At 47.4% G+C, this 25803-nt stretch overlaps 1 protein-coding gene across 3 annotated transcripts in view; it reads left to right on the top strand.

Moving 5' to 3' along the window:
• Positions 1-2519: 2519 nt before the first annotated feature.
• The window catches only part of cdc27 (cell division cycle 27), a 37902-nt gene continuing 14618 nt past the window's right edge, over positions 2520-25803 (top strand). Inside the window, exons 1-8 of one of the 3 annotated variants that reach the window (XM_041969438.1) lie at positions 2520-2718; positions 6810-6885; positions 8335-8482; positions 11193-11318; positions 11411-11508; positions 11589-11734; positions 12448-12668; positions 19412-19511. In XM_041969438.1, the coding sequence (XP_041825372.1) occupies positions 2692-2718; positions 6810-6885; positions 8335-8482; positions 11193-11318; positions 11411-11508; positions 11589-11734; positions 12448-12668; positions 19412-19511 (942 nt within the window). In that variant the 5' untranslated portion in view covers positions 2520-2691. Of the gene's footprint in view, positions 2719-6809; positions 6886-8334; positions 8483-11192; positions 11319-11410; positions 11509-11588; positions 11735-12447; positions 12669-12830; positions 12899-19411; positions 19512-25803 lie in introns of those variants that run through there. The other 2 variants (XM_041969432.1, XM_041969440.1) reach the window with 2 other exon arrangements.

A 25803-nucleotide genomic window follows, 5' to 3' on the forward strand; every position in this document is an offset into this window, starting at 1 on the left:
TTCAGTATGAACTAATCCTTTATATGACTCGGGAGTAACGGGTCCTCTCAGTGAGCGATTCGTTCAGTATGAACTAATCCTTTATATGACTCGGGAGTAACGGGTCCTCTCAGTGAACGATTCGTTCAGTATGAACTAATCCTTTATATGACTCGGGAGTAACGGGTCCTCTCAGTGAACGATTCGTTCAGTATGAACTAATTCTTTATATGACTCGGGAGTAACGGGTCCTCTCAGTGAGCGATTCGTTCAGTATGAACTAATCCTTTATATGACTCGGGAGTAACGGGTCCTCTCAGTGAACGATTCGTTCAGTATGAACTAATCCTTTATATGACTCGGGAGTAACGGGTCCTCTCAGTGAACGATTCGTTCAGTATGAACTAATCCTTTATATGACTCGGGAGTAACGGGTCCTCTCAGTGAACGATTCGTCCAGTATGAACTAATCCTTTATATGACTCGGGAGTAACGGGTCCTCTCAGTGAGCGATTCGTTCAGTATGAACTAATCCTTTATATGACTCGGGAGTAACGGGTCCTCTCAGTGAGCGATTCGTTCAGTATGAACTAATCCTTTATATGACTCGGGAGTAACGGGTCCTCTCAGTGAACGATTCGTTCAGTATGAACTAATCCTTTATATGACTCGGGAGTAACGGGTCCTCTCAGTGAACGATTCGTTCAGTATGAACTAATCCTTTATATGACTCGGGAGTAACGGGTCCTCTCAGTGAACGATTCATTCAGTATGAACTAATCCTTTATATGACTCGGGAGTAACGGGTCCTCTCAGTGAGCGATTCGTTCAGTATGAACTAATCCTTTATATGACTCGGGAGTAACGGGTCCTCTCAGTGAACGATTCGTTCAGTATGAACTAATCCTTTATATGACTCGGGAGTAACGGGTCCTCTCAGTGAACGATTCGTTCAGTATGAACTAATCCTTTATATGACTCGGGAGTAACGGGTCCTCTCAGTGAACGATTCGTTCAGTATGAACTAATCCTTTATATGACTCGGGAGTAACGGGTCCTCTCAGTGAGCGATTGGTTCAGTATGAACTAATCCTTTATATGACTCGGGAGTAACGGGTCCGCTCAGTGAGCGATTCGTTCATTTTCATGCGGTACCTTCTCTCGCCACATGGCAGGCAGCTGCATAAACGCAGTCAGTAGGTCAGGACAGGAAACAGAAATGATTCGTTCAGGACTCGCTCAGGTCCGTCCTCAGGTCCTCGTTCTTTTGTCACATGACAGCCAGGCTGCTCAGGCATTTGTGACAGACAGCTCGGGCTGCACGGTCTCGTTCTCGGTCTCGTTCTCGTTCATCATTCAGGCTGTTTGGCGAGCAGTACGTTCGCTCTCGGCTCGGTCTCTTGTTCATATATCAGTGATAGCTACCGAGTCACTGTTGTGCTGTTAAACAATGGCAGGGAGGATGTAGGACACAAATCACTTCATTGTGGTGTGTATTTGCTTCCCTACGTTTTCACATGGTTTGAATTGCTTGTGGCATTACCAGTAGTTTTGTTGCCTTCAGTATTTACTGCTTGAGAATCGCGGACTTTTTTACAACGCCACCTGCTGTAAAAATGAACGACGTGATTCGTTCAAGATTCGTTCACTTTACTGTTCGAGAGTAAAAGACCTGGGTTAGTGAAAAGAGTCGAACTTCGTATCACTAGCATCTTGGTAGGACGTACCTGTGTCCTGATGGAAGCAGCAAAAATTCATGAGCCAACAGGTGGCTTTGGTCTGCAAGGATTAACCAAGCCTTGTTTAACACAAAAGGTCATTCAGGGAGATCCCTGCAGCTTTCCCACATAGTCTAACAATCCCCTGTAACCTGTTCCTGAGAGAGAGGAGGTGTACCAGCAGGTAAAAGAGAAGGTTCAGGGTGATTCAATAAAACAAGAACATTTGCATATAAGTCCTGTCAACATTAAAACTAATACATTCGCTGGTGAGCTTCACAGCATCCACATGAGGTCAAAGGTCAGCCTGCCATCCAGGTGGGTGTCCAGGTATTTATAAGTGTTCACCAGCTCTACTGCCTGGTTCTCAGTCCTGACAGGAGAGATGTTCGGATGACCTGCACCAGGCGGTGAATTCTTCCACTACAGGTCTGTGATCAGGGTCACTGCTCAGCAGAGACACCAAAACTGAGTCATCCACCAGTTTAATAATGTTAAGACCTACGTGTTGGCTGCAACACTCATTTGTGTTTAAAATAAATAATAAAGGTTTCATAAGACTTAATTATGCCAATTTTGTTGTATATGCTGTTCATGTTGGTTAAATAAATAAAGAAAAAAAGATTTTATTGTAGATATCTATGCCTGGAGCCAACATGTCACATGACTGATGCACTTCAATATCTCCCTGATAAGTGGAAAAAACGTCTGCTCCGTTGTGGTTCTTCCATTCGTCCACAAGGTGGCGGTGTTTGTCAGAGCGCTACTGTCCACCGGGTGTCCGACCCCGCTCTATATCCAGTCCCGGGGCTGGACCAGAAACCACCAGCAGGGGTCGCAACAGCCGGATTTCCTCCTTCGGCCTCCTCGGGATTCTTCGGCAGTGCTCGGCAGGTAACGGTCGCTACGTTCAAATGTTCGGCTGGAGATTGAAGTGAAGAAAGGGCAGAAGAAAAGCAGAAACCGGAGCACATAGACGGAGTGTGGACGCGGAATGACGGTGCTGCAGGAACCTGTCCAGGTAGGGACACGCCGTCAGATCGTTGTCATGGGCTGGGAGCGGAGCATTCATGAAGCCGGCCTCAGCAGTTGCTTCAGCCCGCGCTATGAGAGCCGTCTTCCCCACCGCAGGCCCCGTGGCCCCGGAGGGCTGCTGGACTTCTCCTCGGTGTTTTCCCGGTGGAATTAGAGCGCCACTTGGTCCAGGACTAAAGCGGTACCAGTCCGCTTACTAACGCCTGCTTGGTTCTGGGTCAGATGGGTCATACCAAACTCCATTTAAAAATGTCACATTTGGGTAAACTCGCGATAAAAACGGAAATAAAAACGTTCAGGTCGGAACGGCCGTTGCGAACCTTTGTGGCTCAGCTGGCACCGATCTTCGGCTCAGGTTTCAGACCGGGACGGCGTGTAGACCGGTAGATGAAAGCACTTTACTCACCGTGTTCATGCCGTGATGCTTCGGTTCAGCTCATGGACGGCGACCAGAGGAAAGAACCCGTCTGTAAAGTTTAGATTCAAGCTAAAGAAGTGATGTGCAGTTCAGTGTGCGCCAGCGTCAGGGTCGGTGTTTTTAGCTCTGGTATTGTGTATTTTCTGATAAGCAGAGTTTCTATAACAGCAGCAATAGACGGGGATTCCTGTCATGCTAACGCTGCTAATAGCAGAGCTGTTAGCCGGCTAGCAGCGCTGTTAGCCGGCTAATGCCTTAGCTAACGCCGGTGTGAGCGGCTCCAGACGGTACGTATCCATCCTTAAAGTTTACTGGGGACCATGACCGGCTCTGCAGGGCTGCAGTCGGTGTCTGAGGCCAGAAGTTACCCAGCAGCTGGTAGCCTCTGGTCTCCAGCTAACGTCAGCTATCTGCCGGTGAACGTGGGTATCAGGAGCTGTTAGCCGCTAGTTTTTAGACTGAAAACACCTCACAGCTGGAACATGACGCAGCTCCAGCTTTGTTTTGTAAGACAGGCTGTGTGTCAGCAGGTCTAACCATCAATTAATCACAGGAAACACACGTAGACCTCTCACCTGCTCGTCCCTGACCACAGGTTCACCGGGTCCTGGTCTTCACTAGAAACACCTAGACTGACTCAGGTTCACCGGGTCCTGGTCTTCACTAGAAACACCTAGACTGACTCAGGTTCACCGGGTCCTGGTCTTCACTAGAGACACCTAGACTGACTCAGGTTCACCGGGTCCTGGTCTTCACTAGAAACACCTAGACTGACTCAGGTTCACCGGGTCCTGGTCTTCACTAGAGACACCTAGACTGACTCAGGTTCACCGGGTCCTGGTCTTTACTAGAAACACCTAGACTGGGCTTGATCGATACTTCTCCAGCTTTCTGAAGGTCTTTAAGTTTTTCTTTACTGGACATCTTCAGTCCCAGTCCCGATACTGGTCCAGTCCTGGTACCAAAGCAGCTCCAGTTCCCGTACAAGTCTAGTTCCCGTAGCAGTCCAGTTCCCGTAGCAGTCCAGTACCAGTCCAGTTCTGGTACCAGTCTAGTTCCCTTACAAGTCTAGTTCCCGTACAAGTCTAGTTCCCGTAGCAGTCCAGTTCCCTTAGCAGTCCAGTTCCCGTACCAGTCCAGTTCCCGTACCAGTCTAGTTCCTGTAGCAGTCCAGTTCCCGTACCAGTCCAGTTCCTGTAGCAGTCCAGTTCCCGTACCAGTCCAGTTCTGGTACTAACCACTTAGAAAAAGTTGGGAATCTCTTGCTCAGATGTGAGAATGAAGTTCGAAGCCATTGTAAGTTTCAGAGAGTAAAACTTTATTCATACAGCTCCTCTATACAGCTCACAAACAGTGTTAAAATGTTTTTAACTGACCTTTAAAAGCTCCACAGAGTCCACCGATCCAGTCCAGAGGAGTCTGGGGGCCACTGAACCCTAACCCCATCAGCAGGCTCTGGTCACAGGACCTGGTTTCCACCAGCGGGTCGGATGTGGTCTGCAACGGTAACCTCGGTGCGTTTCCGCAGCAACCGTAACCTCCACTGAGAGGCGGAGCATCAACCGTACCAGCATGACGCCATCGCACCGCTGTCCTTAGAACAGGAACCGAGGATGGAGGTCTTCTTGGTGGTGCTCCAGGATCTAGATCTAACCACCAGAGAGGAAACGTGTTGCTCTGAACGAGGATCCGTTCCTGCTTTTATTCCAGGTTGTACAGGAAGGGACGCTTATTCTCAACCGATGGGATAGCAGTGTGTCAGACTCCACCTTTTCTAGTCGCTTAGATGGTCTGGTATTAGGGTACTCGTACCAGTTTTTGTCGGTGGAAACGGGTCCTTAGGGACCTGCCAGGCAGATGTGGCTTACAGGTGGACCCCATAGGTGTGTCCCAGTTCAGCTCTGCACACTTGGAAGTGCGGCTTCGTCGGCCACATACGTCATGGCGGTGCGTGAAGTTCTGTCCCAGTTCACCGAGTTTGAAGGAGCCTCCGAATCCACCTGGACGTGGTTTAGCCTGAAACCACGGCTGCTGGTGGTGGACGTGGTTTAACCTGAAACCACGGCTGCTGGTGGTGGACGTGGTTTAGCCTGAAACCAGGCTGCTGGTGGTGGACGTGGTTTAACCTGAAACCACGGCTGCTGGTGGTGGACGTGGTTTAACCTGAAACCAGGCTGCTGGTGGTGGACGTGGTTTAACCTGAAACCAGGCTGCTGGTGGTGGACGTGGTTTAGCCTGAAACCACGGCTGCTGGTGGTGAACGTGGTTCAACCTGAAACCAGGCTGCTGGTGGTGGACGTGGTTCAGCCTGAAACCAGGCTGCTGGTGGTGGACGTGGTTTAACCTGAAACCAGGCTGCTGGTGGTGGACGTGGTTTAACCTGAAACCAGGCTGCTGGTGGTGGACGTGGTTTAACCTGAAACCAGGCTGCTGGTGGTGGACGTGGTTTAGCCTGAAACCAGGCTGCTGGTGGTGGACGTGGTTTAGCCTGAAACCAGGCTGCTGGTGGTGGACGTGGTTTAACCTGAAACCAGGCTGCTGGTGGTGGACGTGGTTTAACCTGAAACCAGGCTGCTGGTGGTGGACGTGGTTTAGCCTGAAACCACGGCTGCTGGTGGTGGACGTGGTTTAACCTGAAACCAGGCTGCTGGTGGTGGACGTGGTTTAACCTGAAACCAGGCTGCTGGTGGTGGACGTGGTTTAGCCTGAAACCACGGCTGCTGGTGGTGGACGTGGTTCAACCTGAAACCAGGCTGCTGGTGGTGGACGTGGTTTAACCTGAAACCAGGCTGCTGGTGGTGCTTCCTTCACGGCTCTTTTCTCCCAGAACTCATTATGCACAAGACGGTGGCGAATCTGCAACCTCAGAAGAGTCGTGTTTAAATAAAGTTTTATTTTTAGAAAATTAGCTTTTTTTAACTACACTTTAGTATCTACGTTACAGAACCAAGTACATTTAAAGCATGTTTCTTAAACGGTGACATTAAAATTCGCTAAGATTTGATGTTCAAGGACTTTTAAGGGTTAATGAAGTTTGTACCGGCTGGAAAACAACAGAGCCTCAAACCGCGTTTATTATGTTTTTTTTATGGTCGGTTTTAACGTCCACCGAAGGGTCCTACGAGTGATTCAACGTCCTGTGTTGTTGCTATGGAAACTCTTGTTGGCTGGGTAGGCTGTCCCACTTCACCAACGTTAAGCAGACTTCGAAGTGTGTAGACCCTGAATTGGGACACACCTCGTGATCCTTTTCTAAAAATGCACATGTACAGCCTGTAAAGTCCTCCTTTTGTAACCAGATGATTAACCCCAAATACCAAAACCAAACCTGGCTCAATCACAGCTGGTATCTAAACAGTCCTCTTCATCATCCTCTTCACTTTCAGGCCTCATCAGACCAAACGGACTCTGAAAAAGACGAGTTAATGATACCTGGTCGGGTTAGACGTCCCCTCTTAGACGTAGGTTATCAGTGCAGCGTCGACCTTTACGTTCCACCCGAAGGTTCAGCATCCCTCATTTCATCTGAGTGTATACATCCTCCCCTGAACCCGGACCTCACCGAGTCGGACGGAAGGATGGATGCACTCCTGAACACGGAAGAGGTTTCAGGACTGGACCAGCTCATGACCCTCCTGTCTCTCGGTCTCTGTCCTCAGGCTGCAGTGTGGCAGGCTCTGAACCACTATGCCTACCTGGACGCTGTTTTCCTCGCTGAGAGACTCTACGCCGAAGGTATCATGTCTGACTCCCACTTCCTGTTCCTGTCTGCCTGTTTCTGTCTGCATGTTCCCGCCTGTTTCTGGGTCTGCCTGTGTCTTCCTGTCTGCCTGTGTCTTCCTGTCTGCCTGTTTCTGTCTGCATGTTCCCGCCTGTTTCTGGGTCTGCCTGTTTGTTCCTGTCTGCCTGTGTCTTCCTGTCTGCCTGTTTGTTCCTGTCTGCCTGTGTCTTCCTGTCTGCCTGTGTCTTGCTGTCTGCCTGTTTCTGTCTGGATGTTCCCGCCTGTTTCTGTGTTTTCCTGTCTGCCTGTTTGTTCCTGTCTGCCTGTTTCTGCCTGGATGTTCCCGCCTGTTTCTGTGTCTGCCTGTCTGCCTGTTTCTTCCTGCCTGCCTGTTTTTGTCTGGATGTTCCTGCCTGTTTCTGTGTCTTCCTGTCTGCTTGTTTGTTCCTGTCTGCCTGTTTCTGCCTGGATGTTCCCGCCTGTTTCTGTGTCTTCCTGTCTGCCTGTTTGTTCCTGCCTGCGTGTTTCTGTCTGGATGTTCCCGCCTGTTTCTGTGTCTTCCTGTCTGCCTGTTTCTGTCTGGATGTTCCCGCCTGTTTCTGTGTCTTCTTGTCTGCCTGTTTCTTCCTGCCTGCCTGTTTCTGTCTGGATGTTCCCGCCTGTTTCTGTGTCTTCTTGTCTGCCTGTTTGTTCCTGTCTGCCTGTTTGTTCCTGCCTGCCTGTTTCTGTCTGGATGTTCCCGCCTGTTTCTGTGTCTTCCTGTCTGCCTGTTTGTTCCTGTCTGCCTGTTTCTGCCTGGATGTTCCCGCCTGTTTCTGTGTCTTCCTGTCTGCCTGTTTGTTCCTGCCTGCCTGTTTCTGTCTGAATGTTCCCGCCTGTTTCTGTGTCTTCCTGTCTGCCTGTTTGTTCCTGCCTGCCTGTTTCTGTCTGGATGTTCCCGCCTGTTTCTGTGTCTTCCTGTCTGCCTGTTTGTTCCTGCCTGCCTGTTTCTGTCTCGATGTTCCCGCCTGTTTCTGTGTCTTCCTGTCTGCCTGTTTGTTCCTGTCTGCCTGTTTGTTCCTTCCTGCCTGTTTCTGTCTGGATGTTCCCGCCTGTTTCTGTGTTTTCCTGTCTGCCTGTTTCTGCCTGGATGTTCCCGCCTGTTTCTGTGTCTTCCTGTCTGCCTGTTTGTTCCTGCCTGCGTGTTTCTGTCTGGATGTTCCCGCCTGTTTCTGTGTCTTCCTGTCTGCCTGTTTCTTCCTGTCTGCCTGTGTCTTCCTGTCTGCCTGTTTGTTCCTGCCTGCCTGTTTCTGTCTGGTTGTTCCCGCCTGTTTCTGTGTCTTTCTTTCTACCGGTGTCTTCCTGCCTGCCTGTTTCTGTCTGGTTGTTCCCACCTGTTTCTGTGTCTGTCTTCCTGCCTGTCTCTGGCTGGCTGTTGTGTGGATCAGCTGTCCGGACTCTAACCTGTGACCTCTGTGTGTCAGTGCGTTCAGAGGAGGCGCTCTACCTGCTGGCCACCTGCTATTACCGCTCTGGGAAGCCATATAAAGCCTACCGACTACTGAAAGCTCACAGCTGCTCCACACCGCAGGTTCGATTCCTGCTGGCAAAGTGCTGCGTGGAACTGAGCAAGTAAGACACCAAGATTTAATAAAGAACTGGTCTCTGGCCGACTGGTCTATTGCTGGTCTTTGACTGACTGGTCTATTACTGATCTCTGACCGACTGGTCTCTGACTGGTCTCTGACCGACTGGTCTATTGCTGATCTCTGACCGACTGGTCTATTGCTGATCTCTGACCGACTGGTCTCTTACTGGTCTCTGACTGACTGGTCTATTACTGGTCTCTGACCGACTGGTCTCTGACTGGTCTCTGACTGACTGGTCTATTACTGACTGGTCTCTGACTGATCTCTGACCGGTCTCTGACCGACTGGTCTATTACTGGTCTCTGACCGACTGATCTATTACTGGTCTCTGACTGACTGGTCTCTGAACGACTGGTCTCTTACTGGTCTCTGACTGACTGGTCTATTACTGGTCTCTGACCGACTGGTCTCTGACTGGTCTCTGACTGACTGGTCTATTACTGACTGGTCTCTGACTGGTCTCTGACCCACTGGTCTCTTACTGGTCTCTGACTGACTGGTCTATTACTGGTCTCTGACCGACTGGTCTCTGACTGGTCTCTGACTGACTGGTCTATTACTGACTGGTCTCTGACTGGTCTCTGACCGGTCTCTGACCGACTGGTCTATTACTGGTCTCTGACCGACTGATCTATTACTGGTCTCTGACTGACTGGTCTCTGACTGACTGGTCTATTACTGGTCTCTGACCGACTGGTCTCTGACTGGTCTCTGACTGACTGGTCTATTACTGACTGGTCTCTGACTGGTCTCTGACCCACTGGTCTCTGACTGGTCTCTGACCGACTGGTCTATTACTGGTCTCTGACCGACTGATCTATTACTGGTCTCTGACTGACTGGTCTCTGACCGACTGGTCTATTACTGGTCTCTGACCGACTGGTCTCTGACTGGTCTCTGACCGACTGATCTATTACTGGTCTCTGACCGACTGGTCTCTGACCGACTGGTCTCTTACTGGTCTCTGACTGACTGATCTATTACTGGTCTCTGACCAACTGGTCTCTGACTGGTCTCTGACCGACTGATCTATTACTTGTCTCTGACCGACTGGTCTCTGACTGGTCTCTTACTGGTCTCTGACCGACTGGTCTCTTACTGGTCTCTTACTGACTGATCTATTACTGGTCTCTGACTGACTGGTCTATTACTGGTCTCTGACCGACTGGTCTCTGACCGACTGGTCTCTTACTGGTCTCTGACTGACTGATCTATTACTGGTCTCTGACTGACTGGTCTATTACTGACTGGTCTATTACTGGTCTCTGACTGACTGGTCTATTACTGACTGGGCTTCTACTGGTCTATTACTGACTGGTCTCTGACCGACTGATCTATTACTGGTCTCTGACCCACTGGTCTCCGACTGGTCTCTTACTGGTCTCTGACCGACTGGTCGCTGACCGACTGATCTATTACTGGTCTCTGACTGGTCTCTGACCGACTGGTCTCTGACCGGTCTCTGACCGACTGATCTATTACTGGTCTCTGACTGACTGGTCTCTGACCGACTGATCTATTACTGGTCTCTGACTGACTGGTCTATTACTGGTCTCTGACTGACTGATCTACTACTGGTCTCTGACCGACTGGTCTCTGACTGACTGATCTATTACTGGTCTCTGACTGACTGGTCTCTGACTGACTGATCTATTACTGGTCTCTGACCGACTGGTCTATTACTGGTCTCTGACTGACTGGTCTATTACTGGTCTCTGACTGACTGATCTATTACTGGTCTCTGACCGACTGATCTATTACTGGTCTCTGACTGACTGGTCTCTGACTGACTGATCTATTACTGGTCTCTGACCGACTGGTCTATTACTGGTCTCTGACTGACTGATCTATTACTGGTCTCTGACCGACTGGTCTATTACTGGTCTCTGACTGACTGGTCTATTACTGGTCTCTGACTGACTGATCTATTACTGGTCTCTGACCGACTGGTCTCTGACTGACTGATCTATTACTGGTCTCTGACTGACTGGTCTCTGACTGACTGATCTATTACTGGTCTCTGACCGACTGGTCTATTACTGGTCTCTGACTGACTGATCTATTACTGGTCTCTGACTGGTCTCTGACCGACTGGTCTCTGACTGGTCTCTGACCCGACTGGTCTCTTACTGGTCTCTGACTGACTGATCTATTACTGGTCTCTGACTGACTGGTCTATTACTGGTCTCTGACTGGTCTCTGACCGACTTGTCTCTGACTGGTCTCTGACCGACTGATCTATCACTGGTCTCTCACTGGTCTCTGACCGACTTGTCTCTGACTGGTCTCTGACCGACTGATCTATCACTGGTCTCTCACTGGTCTCTGACCGACTGGTCTCTGACTGGTGTCTGACCGACTGATCTATGACTGGTCTCTGACTGGTCTCTGACCGACTGGTCTCTGACTGGTCTCTGACTGGTCTCTTACTGGTCTCTGACCGACTGATCTATTACTGGTCTCTGACTGGTCTCTGACCGACTGGTCTCTGACTGGTCTCTGACTGGTCCCTGACCGACTGATCTATTACTGGTCTCTGACCGACTGGTCTCTGACTGGTCTCTTACTGGTCTCTGACCGACTGATCTATTACCGGTCTCTGACCGGTCTCTGACTGGTCTTTGACCGACTGGTCTCTGACGACCCTGTGGCTGATCTTTGATTGGCTGACTTCTGACCTTTCTGTCCTTTAGGTTGGCTGAGGGAGAACAGGTTCTGATTGGTGGAGTGCTGAACAAACAGAAGAGTCAGGATGACATCATCACAGAGTTTGGAGACTCCGCCTCTTTCACGTTGTCATTACTGGGTCATATTTACTGGTACTGACTCCACCCTCTCCAGGTGTTACTGCAGATGGTGTTCCACCTGCTGACCGCCACCTGTCTCTCTCTCTCTCTCTCTCTCTGAGCAGTAAGACAGATCGTGTTGCCAAAGGTGCCGACTGTTTCCAGAGGAGTTTGACTCTCAACCCGTTCCTCTGGTCACCTTTCCAGAACCTCTGTCACCTAGGTAACCACACACACTCACACACAATCAGGACTCTTTTTAGTCGTCATGTGACTTTAGGAACATTCTGGTTTGTGTTCCAGGAGAGAAACCAGACCCAGATCAGGTCTTCAGGTTGTCGGCTCTACAGAACTCCTCAGTAGCACCACCCCCTTCCTCTGTAAGCCCCGCCCAGATCCCCTCACATCGCCTAGACACGGCTCTCATGGAGACACCACAGGACACATTGGTACGCTAAATAAACACACCTGAACATGTGAGAGATACAGTCATGGTAAACACGAAGTTCACCTGTTCCTCAGCAGGTGTTCAACCTCACAACCTCCATCACAGTCCGCCAGTTGGGTTATTACCTTCCTACAATAAGCTTCTTTCTGGCTCCAGACCTGGAACGTTTTCCACGTGGGAACCATCATTCTCTCTGGAGGATGACGGACTCCAGACCTGGAACGTTTTCCACGTGGGAACCATCATTCTCTCTGGAGGATGACGGACTCCAGACCTGGAACGTTTTCCACGTGGGAACCATCTTTCTCTCTGTAGGATGACGGGCTCCAGACCTGGAACGTTTTCCACGTGGGAACCATCTTTCTCTGTGGAGGATGACGGACTCCAGACCTGGAACGTTTTCCACGTGGGAACCATCTTTCTCTCTGTAGGATGACGGGCTCCAGACCTGGAACGTTTTCCACGTGGGAACCATCTTTCTCTGTGGAGGATGACGGACTCCAGACCTGGAACGTTTTCCACATGGGAACCATCTTTCTCTCCGTGGGAACCATCTTTCTCTCCGGAGGATGACGGACTCCAGACCTGGAACGTTTTCCAGCTGCTTCTGAGAACCCAGCTGAAAGAGATCTTTTTCTACGATTGTGACTCTTACTCGTACTGTTGTAGTCCCGCGGAGTAATCAGAGTACTGATGGTCTTTTGTGTTTTTCAGGAGCTGAATCGTTTGAATCTGGAATCTTCAAATGGAAAGCTGGCGTCTGAATTGTCGGTTTCCTACATCGACTCCTCCCTCATCTCCCCCGACACCGGCTCACTGCTGGGTAACACGGTCTCCATGGCGACAGCTGGCTCTCTTTTGGCTAAACAAAACAAGCCAAAGAGTGGGCGGAGTTTATTGGGGGGACCTGCAGCCCTCAGCCCATTGACGCCCAGGTGAGTGACGCCCAGGGGTACAAGTGTATTGTTCCTGTCAGGTGAGCGGGTCCAGGTGTTTACAGGTGAGCGGGTCCAGGTGTTTACAGGTGAACGGGTTAGTGAAAGCTTCTGTTTGCTCTAAATCTGACGTTTATTACATTTTGGGGTTTTTACCTGCGGAGGTGCCCTTTCCTGTGCATTGCATTCTGGGACAATGACGTTTGTTCTGGAGACATGAAGACATGAAGGTGAAGACAAATATGATTTTCTTTTGTCCTTAAACTGTGGATGGAGAGAAACTGAGGAGACCTAGGTGGGAGAGATTACTTGAATACACCTTCCTGAGGACCCATCTGCATGTCCTCATGTCTGTCCTGATGTCTGAGTCTTTGTCTTGACGACAAAAGCTGCTACCAGGGATGGAAGTTATAAATAAAGAAGGAATCCAACAGTTTTTTCTCTAAAGGCTTGTACCGCTTCATGATGGTGAGCAAACGAACACTGTAGGAGACAATGGACTTCCCTCTGCCGGACATGTCCCCCATCACGGCCTCTGAACCACTGGACCCAACCCATGACCACTGGACCGTTGACTGTTACAGACATCGCCAGCCATGTTTCGAGAACAAAACAAACGCGACCAAGTTCAGCGTAGGGCTGGGCAATTAATCAAACTTTAATCACAATTACGATCTGGGTTTTCAACAATCATAAAAATGAAATGATCCGATTTTTTTTGTCCTTTAGAGTTTCCTCTTGTGCTGTTTTCAGTTGCGCTCTCCTGCAGACTCCCCCCACTGCTGCAGACTCCCCCCACTGCTGCAGGCTCCTCCCGCTGCTGCAGGCTCCCCCCGCTGCTGCAGGCTCCCCCCGCTGCTGCAGGCTCCTCCCACTGCCCCGACTGCTTTAGTTTTATTCAGTGCGAGTTACGAACACCTCGCCAGTTAAGGGCTGGACACACAGGAGACCACGTTACTCCATCGCCATCATTTTTACTTGCGTGATGAGGCGGAAATCGTTGCCCTCCCCAGCCAAGTGACGGGCGACATTTGTGCATGTGAAATGTTGCGCTTGTTCACACAGACGTGCACACGGGGGGCGACATGACACAAGAAAATAGAAAAATGTTCAATTTTTGTGAGTCGCAACTGAATAATCCACCAGCTCCCAGAGACACAGAGAGACAAACGTTATAAACAAACAGAAGTGAACCACCCGGCTTTATGAAACTCAACAAGGACAAGCTGCATCGCTGCCATCTCGTCTCCATGTTAGTGGAGAGTCTCCTGTCCTGGATGATGAGGGTGGTGTGAAGGACGTGGCTACGGTCCGATGTTTCGCCATCGCTACGCACCCTGTGATCAAGCCGCATCAGAGCCGTATGTAAATGTCGCTCTACATTTTATTGACGCAGATTTCAAAGTGAAAACGAAATGTCTCCAGACTCATTTTTTCCAGATCAGAACATAGCTGCTGGTCTGAGACAAACAAGAGCTATGAGGACCTGATGGAAAGAAACTAGTCTGTATGACCCTGACCCCCCCGCTCTCTCTTTCTAATCATGTTAAATAATCAATCTCAATTTCAATCAAAATAATCATGATTATCATCCCATAATCGAGCAGCCCTACTTCGGTGTGTTCTGGACGCATCTGCCGAGCAGAACTTTCTTCTTGTGGGGCTCCGAGAATATTTGAAGATATTTGAGGTGGGCGTGGTCAACGTGGAAAAGAGCAAAACGGAAAGTTGTAGCTTCCACATTTCCTTTTTTTTTTTTTTTTTTTTTTTTTTTTTTTTTAAAGACTTGTCCAGCATCATAGCAGCAAAATGATAATCTGGTTGCTGTATCGTGCTGAACAAATTTGCTCTGCCAAGGGGAGGCCTATGGGTAAGGCTCCTCTTGATAATGTGATTAATTAATTCATTTATTTACTTTGAATCACCGAATCTATGTAATCTTGCTGGACCTGACCGGAGGGGACAGAAAAGGATGGAAAATGGCAAAAAGAGCAAAAGAAGAAAGGAGACAAAAAGATCACAGACAGAAGGCAACGACCCTTCAATCCACACCATCACCAGACAACAAACTGTTACACCTGTACATGAACACACCAGAACATTTCCTACAACTTTTACAAAAACACACACACAGAAAAAACAGAGCTGCTAGTCATTAAGAGTTTTTAAATAATAACCAAATCAAAAAGACATAACAGCGACCAGATACTAACTCACAGGAAAAATAAAAAAATAAAAGAATTATCTCTTAGTATAAAAACCCACTGGACAACTCAGTGACTGTGTCAGCATGCAGAGGATGAGGAAGAGGAGTGACCAGTGATGAAGAGTGGTGAGTGAGAATGCGACCACGCCTCCACGGAGGCCAGAGGCAGACCAGGGCCAGAGACCTGGGCCCTCAGCAGCAGACCCGGAGCACCAACCCAAGCCACCCCACCATGAAGATGACTCCAGCCCCACCCGAAGGGCAGCAGAGGAGAGCCCCAGCAAGAGCCCCCCAAGGTCCCAGGGCACAGGTCCCAGTGGGCCAAGATCAGCAGCCGCCGGCCCCACCAGGGACCGGCCACCCAGGGCTGCCCAAGCGAAGGGCCCAGGGACCCAGGAGCCCAGAGGCGGCCGCCCCACCCCCCCAAAGGCAGAGGGCCCGCAACATGCCTAGGAGGACCAGGCCCCCCCAGACAGCCACCCGGCGTAGGCCAGCACACACCCCGATGTTCCAGCCACACACCCCGGGAACCAGGGTGCTATCGGCCCCCTCCCCCCACTCCCCACCTACTCCATTCTGCACCCTGTCTAACCCCACACTCACACCCACAGCAAACTTCCCTCTGGATGTTGAGCCTCTAGGGGGAGAGGAGAGGAGAGGCCGCCCCCCACGACCGGGCCATTCAGGGACTGCAGCCAGTGAGCCGTCACCGACCCCAGAAAGTACCCACCCTCCTACACCCATAACAAGGAATGAGAGGATGGGGACAGCGGCAGACCCACGGCCCACCCCCAGGCTCTCACACAGCATACAACCCTCCCACTCTCACTCCCCAGACACACTCCCACTCATCCTAACACATGCATACACACACACACAAACATCATCCAAAGTACAGACACACACACACACAACATACAAGCATCCCTGTCTCACACCCCAGCACCTCCCCCTATAACCCCCCCGAATCCCACTCAGCCCTCCTTCAAACCCCTACACCCCCCTGCCCCCGGGCCATACCCTGGGTCCCAGGGCGTCAACCAGACACCTGGGCATGCACCAACCCACACCACGGCAGCACATCCGGGCAGACCCAGACCTCCGGCACATACAGACCCCACCACCCCGGAGGGAGGAGGACCACCCCTGGGCACCAGAGCCCAGAACCCCCGCCCAGCCCGCCCTGGAATAGCCCAGCCACCCGGCCCAGGACCGACACCCACTGACCCACGCGCCACCAGTGGCCTCACCCCCCGCCAAGAGGCGACTCTAACCGCTGGCCCCCACAGCCCCCGACAAGGCCAGACCCAGAGCCACCCACACCGCAGAGCAGCCCGGTCCCGCACCATGGGCAACCACAAAGAACCCGCAACCACCAGTCACTCCCGGCCATTTCTCAAACCCCCACAGCAACGAGGTCACAGTCCTCCACCTACACTAAGTGATGGAACTAAGCACAGGGGACCAGAAGGAATGAGATTCAGCTAAATAGTTCTTTGAGGAGGCAGACATTGTCTCATTACTGATGTGGTCAACTAAGAGATTCCTAAACTGCTGAATACACAGATTATTTTTGTTTTTCCAGTTCACAAGGATAGTTTTCTTTGTGATGCATAATGCTGTGTGTATCATGTGTGCAGAGTTAATTACCATATTAATGTCACCCAAGTCACCTAGTAGACATAGTGCGGGGATTGTAGGAATATTACAGTTAAACCATGTTGACATGTCCACACATACCTGAAGCCAGAACCTGCGGACAGGTGTGCAGGACCACAAGGCATGGAGATAGTTGTCAGGTGTGTTTTCATTGCAGTGTGGGCAGATGTTTGATTGTGACAGACCCATCCTGAACATCCTTTGTCCTGTATAATGAGTTCTATGCAGAATTTTGAATTGTATTAGTTGCATATATGAATTTTTAGTCATTTTAAAAGTGTTTAAACATATTTGTGACCATTTATCTTTATTAAAGTTACTGGATAAGTCACCCTCCCATTTTGAAGTTGGAAGACAGATTGAGTCTTCTAGTTTAGATAATAGTCTATATGTTTTTGATAATAGCATTGAGATTCATGAATTCTGCCACCCTAATAGGTAGCTGTAAGTTTAATTGATTAATGGTATATTTTTTACATATAATAGATTTAAGCTGGTGATATTCTAAAAATGTTTTGCTACTGATTCCATATTGTGAAGTGAGAATATTAAATGATAAGAAGTTTCCATTTTCTATTATATGTTCTAACTGTTTTATTCCTTTATTTTTCCATTGAGTGAAATTGATCAGCTTTTTATTTTGCAGGATGTCAGGGTTGTTCCAGAGGGGTGTAAACTTATATGGAAAAAGTGAGGATTTGGTTATTTTTAGGAAATCCCACCAAGCCACTAAGGAGGAACTGATATTGGTGCTTTTAAAACACTTATGTGTTTTGATGGCTGAGCTGATGAATGGCAGATCAGAGATAAACACATCCTCACACAATGCTTGCTCTACATCTAACCATGTTTCATCCAGACTGCTAGGTTTAAGCCATTTGGAGATATACTGCAGCTTGTTAGCTAAGAAAACATGATTAAAGTTGGGTAGCTCCAATCCGCCTCTATCTTTAGTCTGTTGTAAAGTTTTTAGACTGATACGTGATGGCTTGTTTTTCCATAAAAATTTAGATATATGTGAGTCCAGTGACTTAAACCAGCTGGAGGATGGTTTAGTGGGTATCATTGAAAACAGGTAGTTTACTTTAGATAGAACCATCATTTTAACTGTGGCAACCCTCCCCATGAGTGATATGGGTAAGCGTCTCCACCGTGAGAGATCATCCTCTATTGCTTTAAGTAGCTGGACATAATTTAACTTTGTTAGTTCTGATAACCTGGGGGAAATGTTTATGCTTAGATATCTAATGTTTCCAGACTGTATTGTAGTACTGGGTGTGTTTTGTAGGTCACAGTTGATGGGCATAATAATAGTCTTAGACCAGTTAATAGAGTAGTCAGACATTGATGAGAATGTGTTAATAAGTGTGATTGTCTGGGGGAGAGATGTCGGTGGGTTCTGGAGAAAGAGTAATACGTCATCAGCATAAAGACTTATCTTGTGTTCTATATTTTTGGCATGGATTCCTTTAATCTCTTTATTTTGTCTTATGGCAGCAGCTAGGGGTTCAATAAAAATAGCAAAGAGTGATGGAGAAAGCGGGCAGCCCTGTCTGGTTCCTCTCTGCAAACAGAAGCTTGGAGAAGTTTGATTATTGGTCTTCACACATGCATTTGGGTTGTTATATAATATTTTTATCCAATCTATGAAAGATGAACCAAACCCAGATTTATTTAATGTTGCAAATAAAAATTTCCAGTTTACTCGGTCAAACGCTTTTTCTGCATCTAAAGAAATGACTGTGGATTCCAGGTTATGTAGAGTAGAATAATCTATGATGTTAATTAATCTACGCATGTTAGTAGAGGAATGTCTACCTTTAATAAAGCCTGTTTGGTCAGGATGTATTATTAGAGGGGTTATTTTTTCTATTCTTCTGGCCAAAGCTTTGCTAATTATTTTGAGATCTACATTTATTAATGAAATTGGACGGTAACTGGATGGAAGTGTCGGGTCTTTACCTGGTTTTAATAGTAGAGTAATATTGGCTAGGTTCATATTTGAAGGTATTTTTTGTTTTTCCTTTATTTCTAATATCATATTGTAGAAAGTGGGTGCCAGCATTGTCCAGAATTCTTTGCAGAATTCTGCTGGGTAACCATCTGGACCTGGAGCTTTATTGTTGGGCATATGCTGGAGAGCTTCTTGGAGTTCACCGACTGAAAGGGGGGAATCCAAGACCATTTTATCTTCATGTTTTAATTTTGGAAGATTGATGTTAGTAAAAAATTTATCAATATTGTCATCTGTTGTAGTGAGTTGTGATGTATATAATGTTTTATAGAATTCTTTGAAAGTGTTATTTATCTTGTCAGGGTCGTGGCTGATGTTTCCTTCTGGATCTCTGACAGAGATCCACATTTCCGCTGATGAGCCGATGAGTTTTAACAGCTGATCGAGTACGTAAACAACACGGGATTTAAAGACTCCACACCGCTGCATGCTCACCCCGTCCTGCCGCCGACCAGGTTTTCCTTAGATATGAACCCGTCAGACTCCCCTCCCCCCCACAGTAACCCCGACACATCGCAGGCGAAGCTTCTCGTGGAGGACGAGTTGATCGGACCAATACGAACTTTTTCTTATTCTTGCAGCCTTAAGAACAAGAACAAAGTTGTCGCTTCTTGCAGAGTATGTAACAAGCTCAAGCCGACCGATCCATCCGCTCCAGCAGATCAACTGATTACTGTGGATCCTATTTGGGTCTGATTGTTTATTGAACTGTGGGGTTTACAATTATTGATCATATTTCTGAATATGCGTCAAACTCTGTCCCATCATCCTCTTGGTCCGTCTGCAGCCCAGCTCCCCAGTAACACCAGTGTTTGCTGGTTCATGGCTCTACTGGATTAACATCACGATCATTTCTGTGTGCAGCTTCGGCATCCTGCCCCTGGATCCCAGCCCAGGAGACCCCACATATCTACAGAACTATTCATCTACAATGGAAACACAAACCACAGCTCCCAGCAAGAAGGTGAACACACTGCAGCACACACCAGTTATCACTAACACTAGTAACTAATAACATACACTAGTAGGCCAAAGTTTCACTTATCGGTGCCACTCAAAGTGACTAAATCTGGCAACATTTTCTGAAAAGGTGCATGTCCATATATTATATTTTGGTATGATAACCTGCCCTAAGTGGTAGCTTTGTTACAGTTATCAGCACGTGAAGTTAATCACCCCCAACGAGAAACTGGATTCTAGGCGCTGGTGCATATTCTACTTAATACTCATTTTCCAGACCCTTGCTCATCTTTTAAGAGGGCATCTTTGGTAGCATTTTAAAGGGTAGTCTCCGAGCTTTCATTCAAAATCAGCTTTGTATCTGTCAAATCAATACAGAAGTCACATGGAGTCTTCAAACTATCATCAAATATTATTTTTCCTCAATTTTCACCTAAACTTTAGTCTTTATTTGAGCATTGTGAGAACTGTAATATTGCAGTCTTACAACAACAACAACAAATTAGTATAAATTTACCTTTATCATCAGTTTTCCAGCCATGCCCGTTTGATAATTGACGTCACATATGTTTGATGATGTTGCAAACATCCTGCAGACAAATGATCCCAAATCTCTGCATAATTCCTCTGATACATCCCAGGATGTCCCCAGGGATTTGAAGGACTCTTGAAATGTCCTGTTTCTTTTGACATGTTTAAGAGCACTGAGTTTTTCTCTTTCTGCAAAAGTGCTTACACTATCACAGCCTGTAAAGGCATGAACACCTACAAGTGCATCACCTAGGTCATCTCAGCAAGGCTGGTCATATCCATGTATCTTGTTCGATTATTAGTCCCACATTTCAAATACATGGTGCAGTTGATCTTCTGCACTGTCCCAGACAGAGGATCATGACATCTGTATCCTCACTCATGATCACTGTAGTTTTACAGCCATTCTGGCTGCATGATTGGCATGTAGGAGCATGAGGGTGCCCGCCTCCTCATGGGAAGACTTCAGCTCCTCCACAACCTTCCATTCGTTTCTCCTCAGACGATGGCACGTCTCTCCACAGGTTGCAGGTTAGGGTTAGCTCGTACTGAAGCTTCACATGATGAGTTGCTGGCAGCTTCCACTGGTCCACAACGAATCTAATCAAGGCAGTTTTGCCATCTGGATTACTTAAAAGTTGTCTCCACTGCACAACATTGTGTCCCGGAGCAATGGTCTTCCACTGAGTGAACCACAATGGCATCTCTCAGCATTCTGGATCGGTGTATTCCTGTTCACATCAAAAACCACATCTATTTGCACACTCTGCCCTCCTTCAGGCAAAGCCAGGTTCAGCACTGAACCAATCTCTCCAAAAGTCTTGCCATCACCTTTCAGTCTCTGAACAAGGCTCATTCCATCAATGATGCATGCAGAGCGATTTCCAGTGTCTTCAACTGCTGATCTTTCTTAGTGAACCATCTGGATTTGAAAGTGATCAAGGCTGGATGAGCCAGGACATCTTTGATGTGAAGATGTCTGCTTTTTCAAACAATGATCAGATGCCCAAAGAATCCTTGTGATGCATGAAAATGTCTTCGGATTCTGTTTTTTCATTCTGTAATGGAACTTAGTTTCTGATGACTCTTTCTCTAAACGTTCACTTCTGAGCTTCTCTCCAGTCTGGTGAGCTTGCAGCAGATCACTGGCTATATCTGGTGGTACAGCAATCCCTGTGGAAAGACTGATTGTATCAGACTGATGTAGACCTAGAGGGTTTACCCAGCTTTTCTCCATAAGCGCTGCAGAGGCATTCACATCTGCCCTATCTTTCTCTATCCAGGGCTTCTGTAAATCATGATGACTTAAACTGCCTGTAGATCTGTTGCCTGTCATGTTCCTGAGTTGCCTTAGATACTGACTTCTGTCTGGGTGTCCTTGTTTATGGTCTCCTCAATAGCCTGGTCTACTGGAATCTTTGCCTTTTGGCTCAGCTCCTTCTTCACCACAACAGACCGATGCAGAGTCTGCATCACTGCAGACTCCACACCGATCTGCCTGTCGATCTCCCGCTCCATCCTTCCCTCACTCGTGAACAAGACCCCGAGATACGTGAACTCCTCCACTTGGGGCAGGACCCTATTGCAGACCCGGAGAGAGCACTCCACCCTTTTCCGGCTGAGGACCATGGTCTCGGATTTGGAGGTGCTGATTCTCATCCCAGCCGCTTCACACTTGGCTGCGAATCGCTCCAGTGAGAGCTGAAGATCACGGCCCGATGAAGCCAACAGAACCACATCATCTGCAAAGAGCAGAGACCCAATCCTGAGGCCACCAAACCGGATCCCCTCAACACCTCGGCTGTGCCTAGAAATTCTGTCCATAAAAGTTATGAACAGAATCGGTGACAAAGGGCAGCCTTGGCGGAGTCCAACCCGCACTGGAAACGATTCTGATTTACTGCCGGCAATGCGGACCAAGCTCTGACACCGGTCGTACAGGGACCGAACAGCTCGTACAAGCAAGTCCGGCACTCCATACTCCCAGAGTACACCCCACAGGAGTTCTTGGGGGACACGGTCGAACGCCTTCTCCAAGTCAACAATGCACATGTAGATTGGTTGGTCAAACTCCCATGCCCCTCAAAGTCCCTGAAGAGGGTGTAGAGCTGGTCCACTGTTCTATGACCGGGATGAAACCACACTGATCCTCAATCCGAGGTTTGAGTATCCGACGGACCCTCCTCTCAAGCACCCCTGAATAGACCTCAAGGGGAGGCTGAAAAGTGTGATCCTCCTGTAGTTGGAGCACACCCTCCGGTCCCCCTTTTTGAAGAGAGGGACCACCACCTACATAGTGTTGACGGAGCACTGCTTTCCCCTCCTGAGCCGCCAGATGGTGGACCAGAATCTCCTCAAAGCCGTCCGGAAGTCATTCTCCATGGCCTCTCCAAACTCCTCCCATGCCCGAGTTTTTGCTATACTGCCGGTGTCCACCAACAAATTCAGGGGTTACTGACACGACAGGCACAGACGACCTTGCGGCCACAGCTGCAGCTGGCCGCCTCGACAATAGAGGCACAGAGCACAGCCCATTTGGGCTCGGATGTACCCGTCCTCACCCGGGACATGGTTGAAGCTTGGGTCTGCGTGGGCCTGACTGGCACCCTCCCTACCATCTGAGCCAACTCACCACCAGGTGGTGATCAGTTGACAGCTCCGCCCCTCTCTTCACCCGAGTGTCCAGAACATGCGACCGCAAGTCCGACGATATGACTACAAAGTCAATCATCAAACTGCAGCCTAGAATGTCCTGGTGCCAAGTGCACATGTGGACACTCTTATGTCTGAACAAGGTGTTCATTATGGGCAATCCATGACAAGCACAGAAGTCCAACAACAAAACACCACTCGGATTCAGATCAAGGGGGCTGTTCCTCCCAATCACGCCCCTCCAGGTCTTGTTGTCATTGCCCACGTGAGCATTGAAGTCCCCCAACAGAACGAGGGAGTCCCCGGAAGGAGTGCTCTCTAACACCCCCTCCAAGGACTCCAAAAAGGGTGGGTACTCTAAACTGCTCTTAGGTGCATAAGCACAAACAACAGTCAGGACCCATCCCCCACCCGAAGGCGGAAGGAGGCTACCCTTTCGTCCACCGGGATAAAACCCCAACGTACAGGTGCCAAGTCAGGGGGCAATGAGAATGCCCCCTGACTTTTTTTAACATGTTATACGGTCATGTTTGTGTGAAAAATTTTATACTTCATAAACGTTTTTCACACAAATATGACCGTATAACATGTTTTTAATAGTGCTGGGCATGTTAACGCGTCAATCGTGTGTTAACGCAACGCTTAATTAATGCCGTTAAATTTTTTAATCGCAAGTAAAAAAAATTTTTTTTCCTGGCCGCTGGCTTTGATGACAGAAACATGGCGTCCATGTCGCTCTTCCCTGCTGCAGCAGTGCGTCTGACGTGATCAGGAGAGAGTGGGTTTATTAAAATAAAGAGATGTTTTCTGTCTGGAACAGGAAGAAGGAAAAAAGAACCGATGTTTCTCTTTGTCAAAATACATGCAGATGGACAGAACATCGTAATTTTTGGACGGGAAACTTTTTTATTATGATTTTTTTTAATAAATGCGGTTTTAATTTATGCCAGACAGCAAAGGTAAGACATGCTTTCTGACTTTTACAAGCGTGCAGCATAAATCGGGTCTTCTTCTGTCTCTAGTTCGGTGAATCTTGGTCATATTAAGATGAAACTTCCAGCTGTGGAATCTGTGAGATGTGAGCCTTCAGTAGAGGAACCGTTTGTTCATGCCGTGGGGTGGACACGGGGAGACATCATTTGTGTTTACACATTTTTCGGACTTTGTGTAGCTGCTCTTTAAATAATTTGTTGTCTTAACTGTGTTTGTTGGTGATAGAAATGGTTTTACTGAGCTGGTAGCTGAGATTCTGGACTTTCTGTGGATACCACACATGTTTATAGTTCCATCTACAGACCTGACGCTACACCCGGAAACCAGATGTTAACCCTTAACTCCTGGTAGCAGAGGCTGAAAATTAAAGTTTAGAGAAATTATATCCAGAAATGTGGATAATGAAGCAGTGAAGGTGCATGGATGGAAGTTATTGTGCATATTATGAATATTTCTCTCTCCTCACCATCTAGAAGCTGTGAGATTCTCATCCTGCTTCTGTCTGTTCACCTGATGCTGATATTCATCACATATTGTTCCTTCTGTGTTTAGAAGGAAGCAGCTTCACAGCTTTAAATTCATCCTGCTGACTTTTTACCTTTTAGTTAGTAAATCCTGAACATTTCATCCTTCTTTCTCATAAATATTTGGTTTTATAAATATATATGAAGAAATATTTAATCTGAAAACTGCTGCTAAACCTGTTTATGTGTTTAGTGCAGGGGTCTGCAGCCTTTCCAATCCAAAGAGACATTTTTCCCTCAGCCAGCTAAATAAAACTCCTTTAGAGACGCAGATGTTACCAGACTTTTAAAAAAGGAAAGTTAATATATATTTTAATGAAGAGCCACCATAGGATATTTATTTTTGAAGAACCACGTTTTTATTTACATTTTTAAGGTTTAAAAAAAAGAAAAACATAAAACCTTTATAAAACAAAAGGAGGATAGACAGACTTTCTGCTAAGGAATGTAGATATTTGTGGAAAATGATGTAAAAAAAAAAAAAAGTCCCTGGTTTCCAACCTATTGACAAGAAAGATAGATTTAAAAAAATATTTTAGCCACGTATTTAGAGACATTGTGGAAGGACCAGAGAGACACTTGTAGCTCCAGAGTTGCAGGTTGGAAACCCCTGATGTCGTGTTAGTAAACCAAAACTTACTGCATTTTCTTTTTATACCTGTAGGCCTTTTTTTTGAAGGAAAGAGGCATTTTGCGCGTAACGATGCGATTAATCGCGATTAAAAATTTTAACCTAAGTTTTTAATATTACAATATTACAGTTTGGCAGCAAAAATATAAAAAATTTAAATGAAAATTGACAGATTTTCAAGACGTACATGAACATTTCAGAAAATTTAATGTTGCATTAAATTTGATGAGGCCATTTGAACTCTACATTTATCATAAATACTAATAACTGGGCATGAGGTGAGTTGTAACTAAGACAGCCCTTGGAAAGGTTTTTGAAGTTGAGATATCTAAAAATAAAGGCTGTTTGAAAGTAGTGAAAATTCTCACCTGGGCCCATGTTCTACTTTAGGTCTCACAGTCACCCCTTATAGTGGGATAATATGGGAAGATTATACATTTCCTGAATTGTTACAGTCCTGTGAGTATTTCAGTTTTTGTTATTTGTGCCAGTTTTGTTCCTCCTTCTCACAATGCTCAAATAAAGACTAAAGTTTAGGCGAAAATTGAGGAAAAATAATATTTGATGATAGTTTGAAGACTCCATGTGACTTCTGTATTGATTAGACATATACAAAGCTGATTTTAAATGAAAGCTTGGAGACTACCCTTTAAAATGCTACCAAAATATAATATATGGACATGTACCTTTTCAAAAATTGTTGTCACTTTGAGTGGTACCGAAATGTAGTCTGGCTCATGGACTATAGTTGCTAGTAATACACACCAGTTACCAGTGGTGGGCCGTCAGGGCCAGCAAGGCCTTCTCTGCTGACCTAAAGACAATCAGAAGCACTGAGCTACATTTACAACCTAAATTGAAATTTTATTCCATGAAATTGTATGAATTCCATTCCAAGTCTAGTCTCCTAATTCCTTGGTGTCTCTCATGCATGGACTGCTTCCATTACTTGCATGTGGATGTAA

The sequence above is a fragment of the Melanotaenia boesemani genome, chromosome 2 (assembly GCF_017639745.1).
Source record: "Melanotaenia boesemani isolate fMelBoe1 chromosome 2, fMelBoe1.pri, whole genome shotgun sequence".
In the NCBI taxonomy this organism is placed as follows: Eukaryota; Metazoa; Chordata; class Actinopteri; order Atheriniformes; family Melanotaeniidae; genus Melanotaenia; species Melanotaenia boesemani.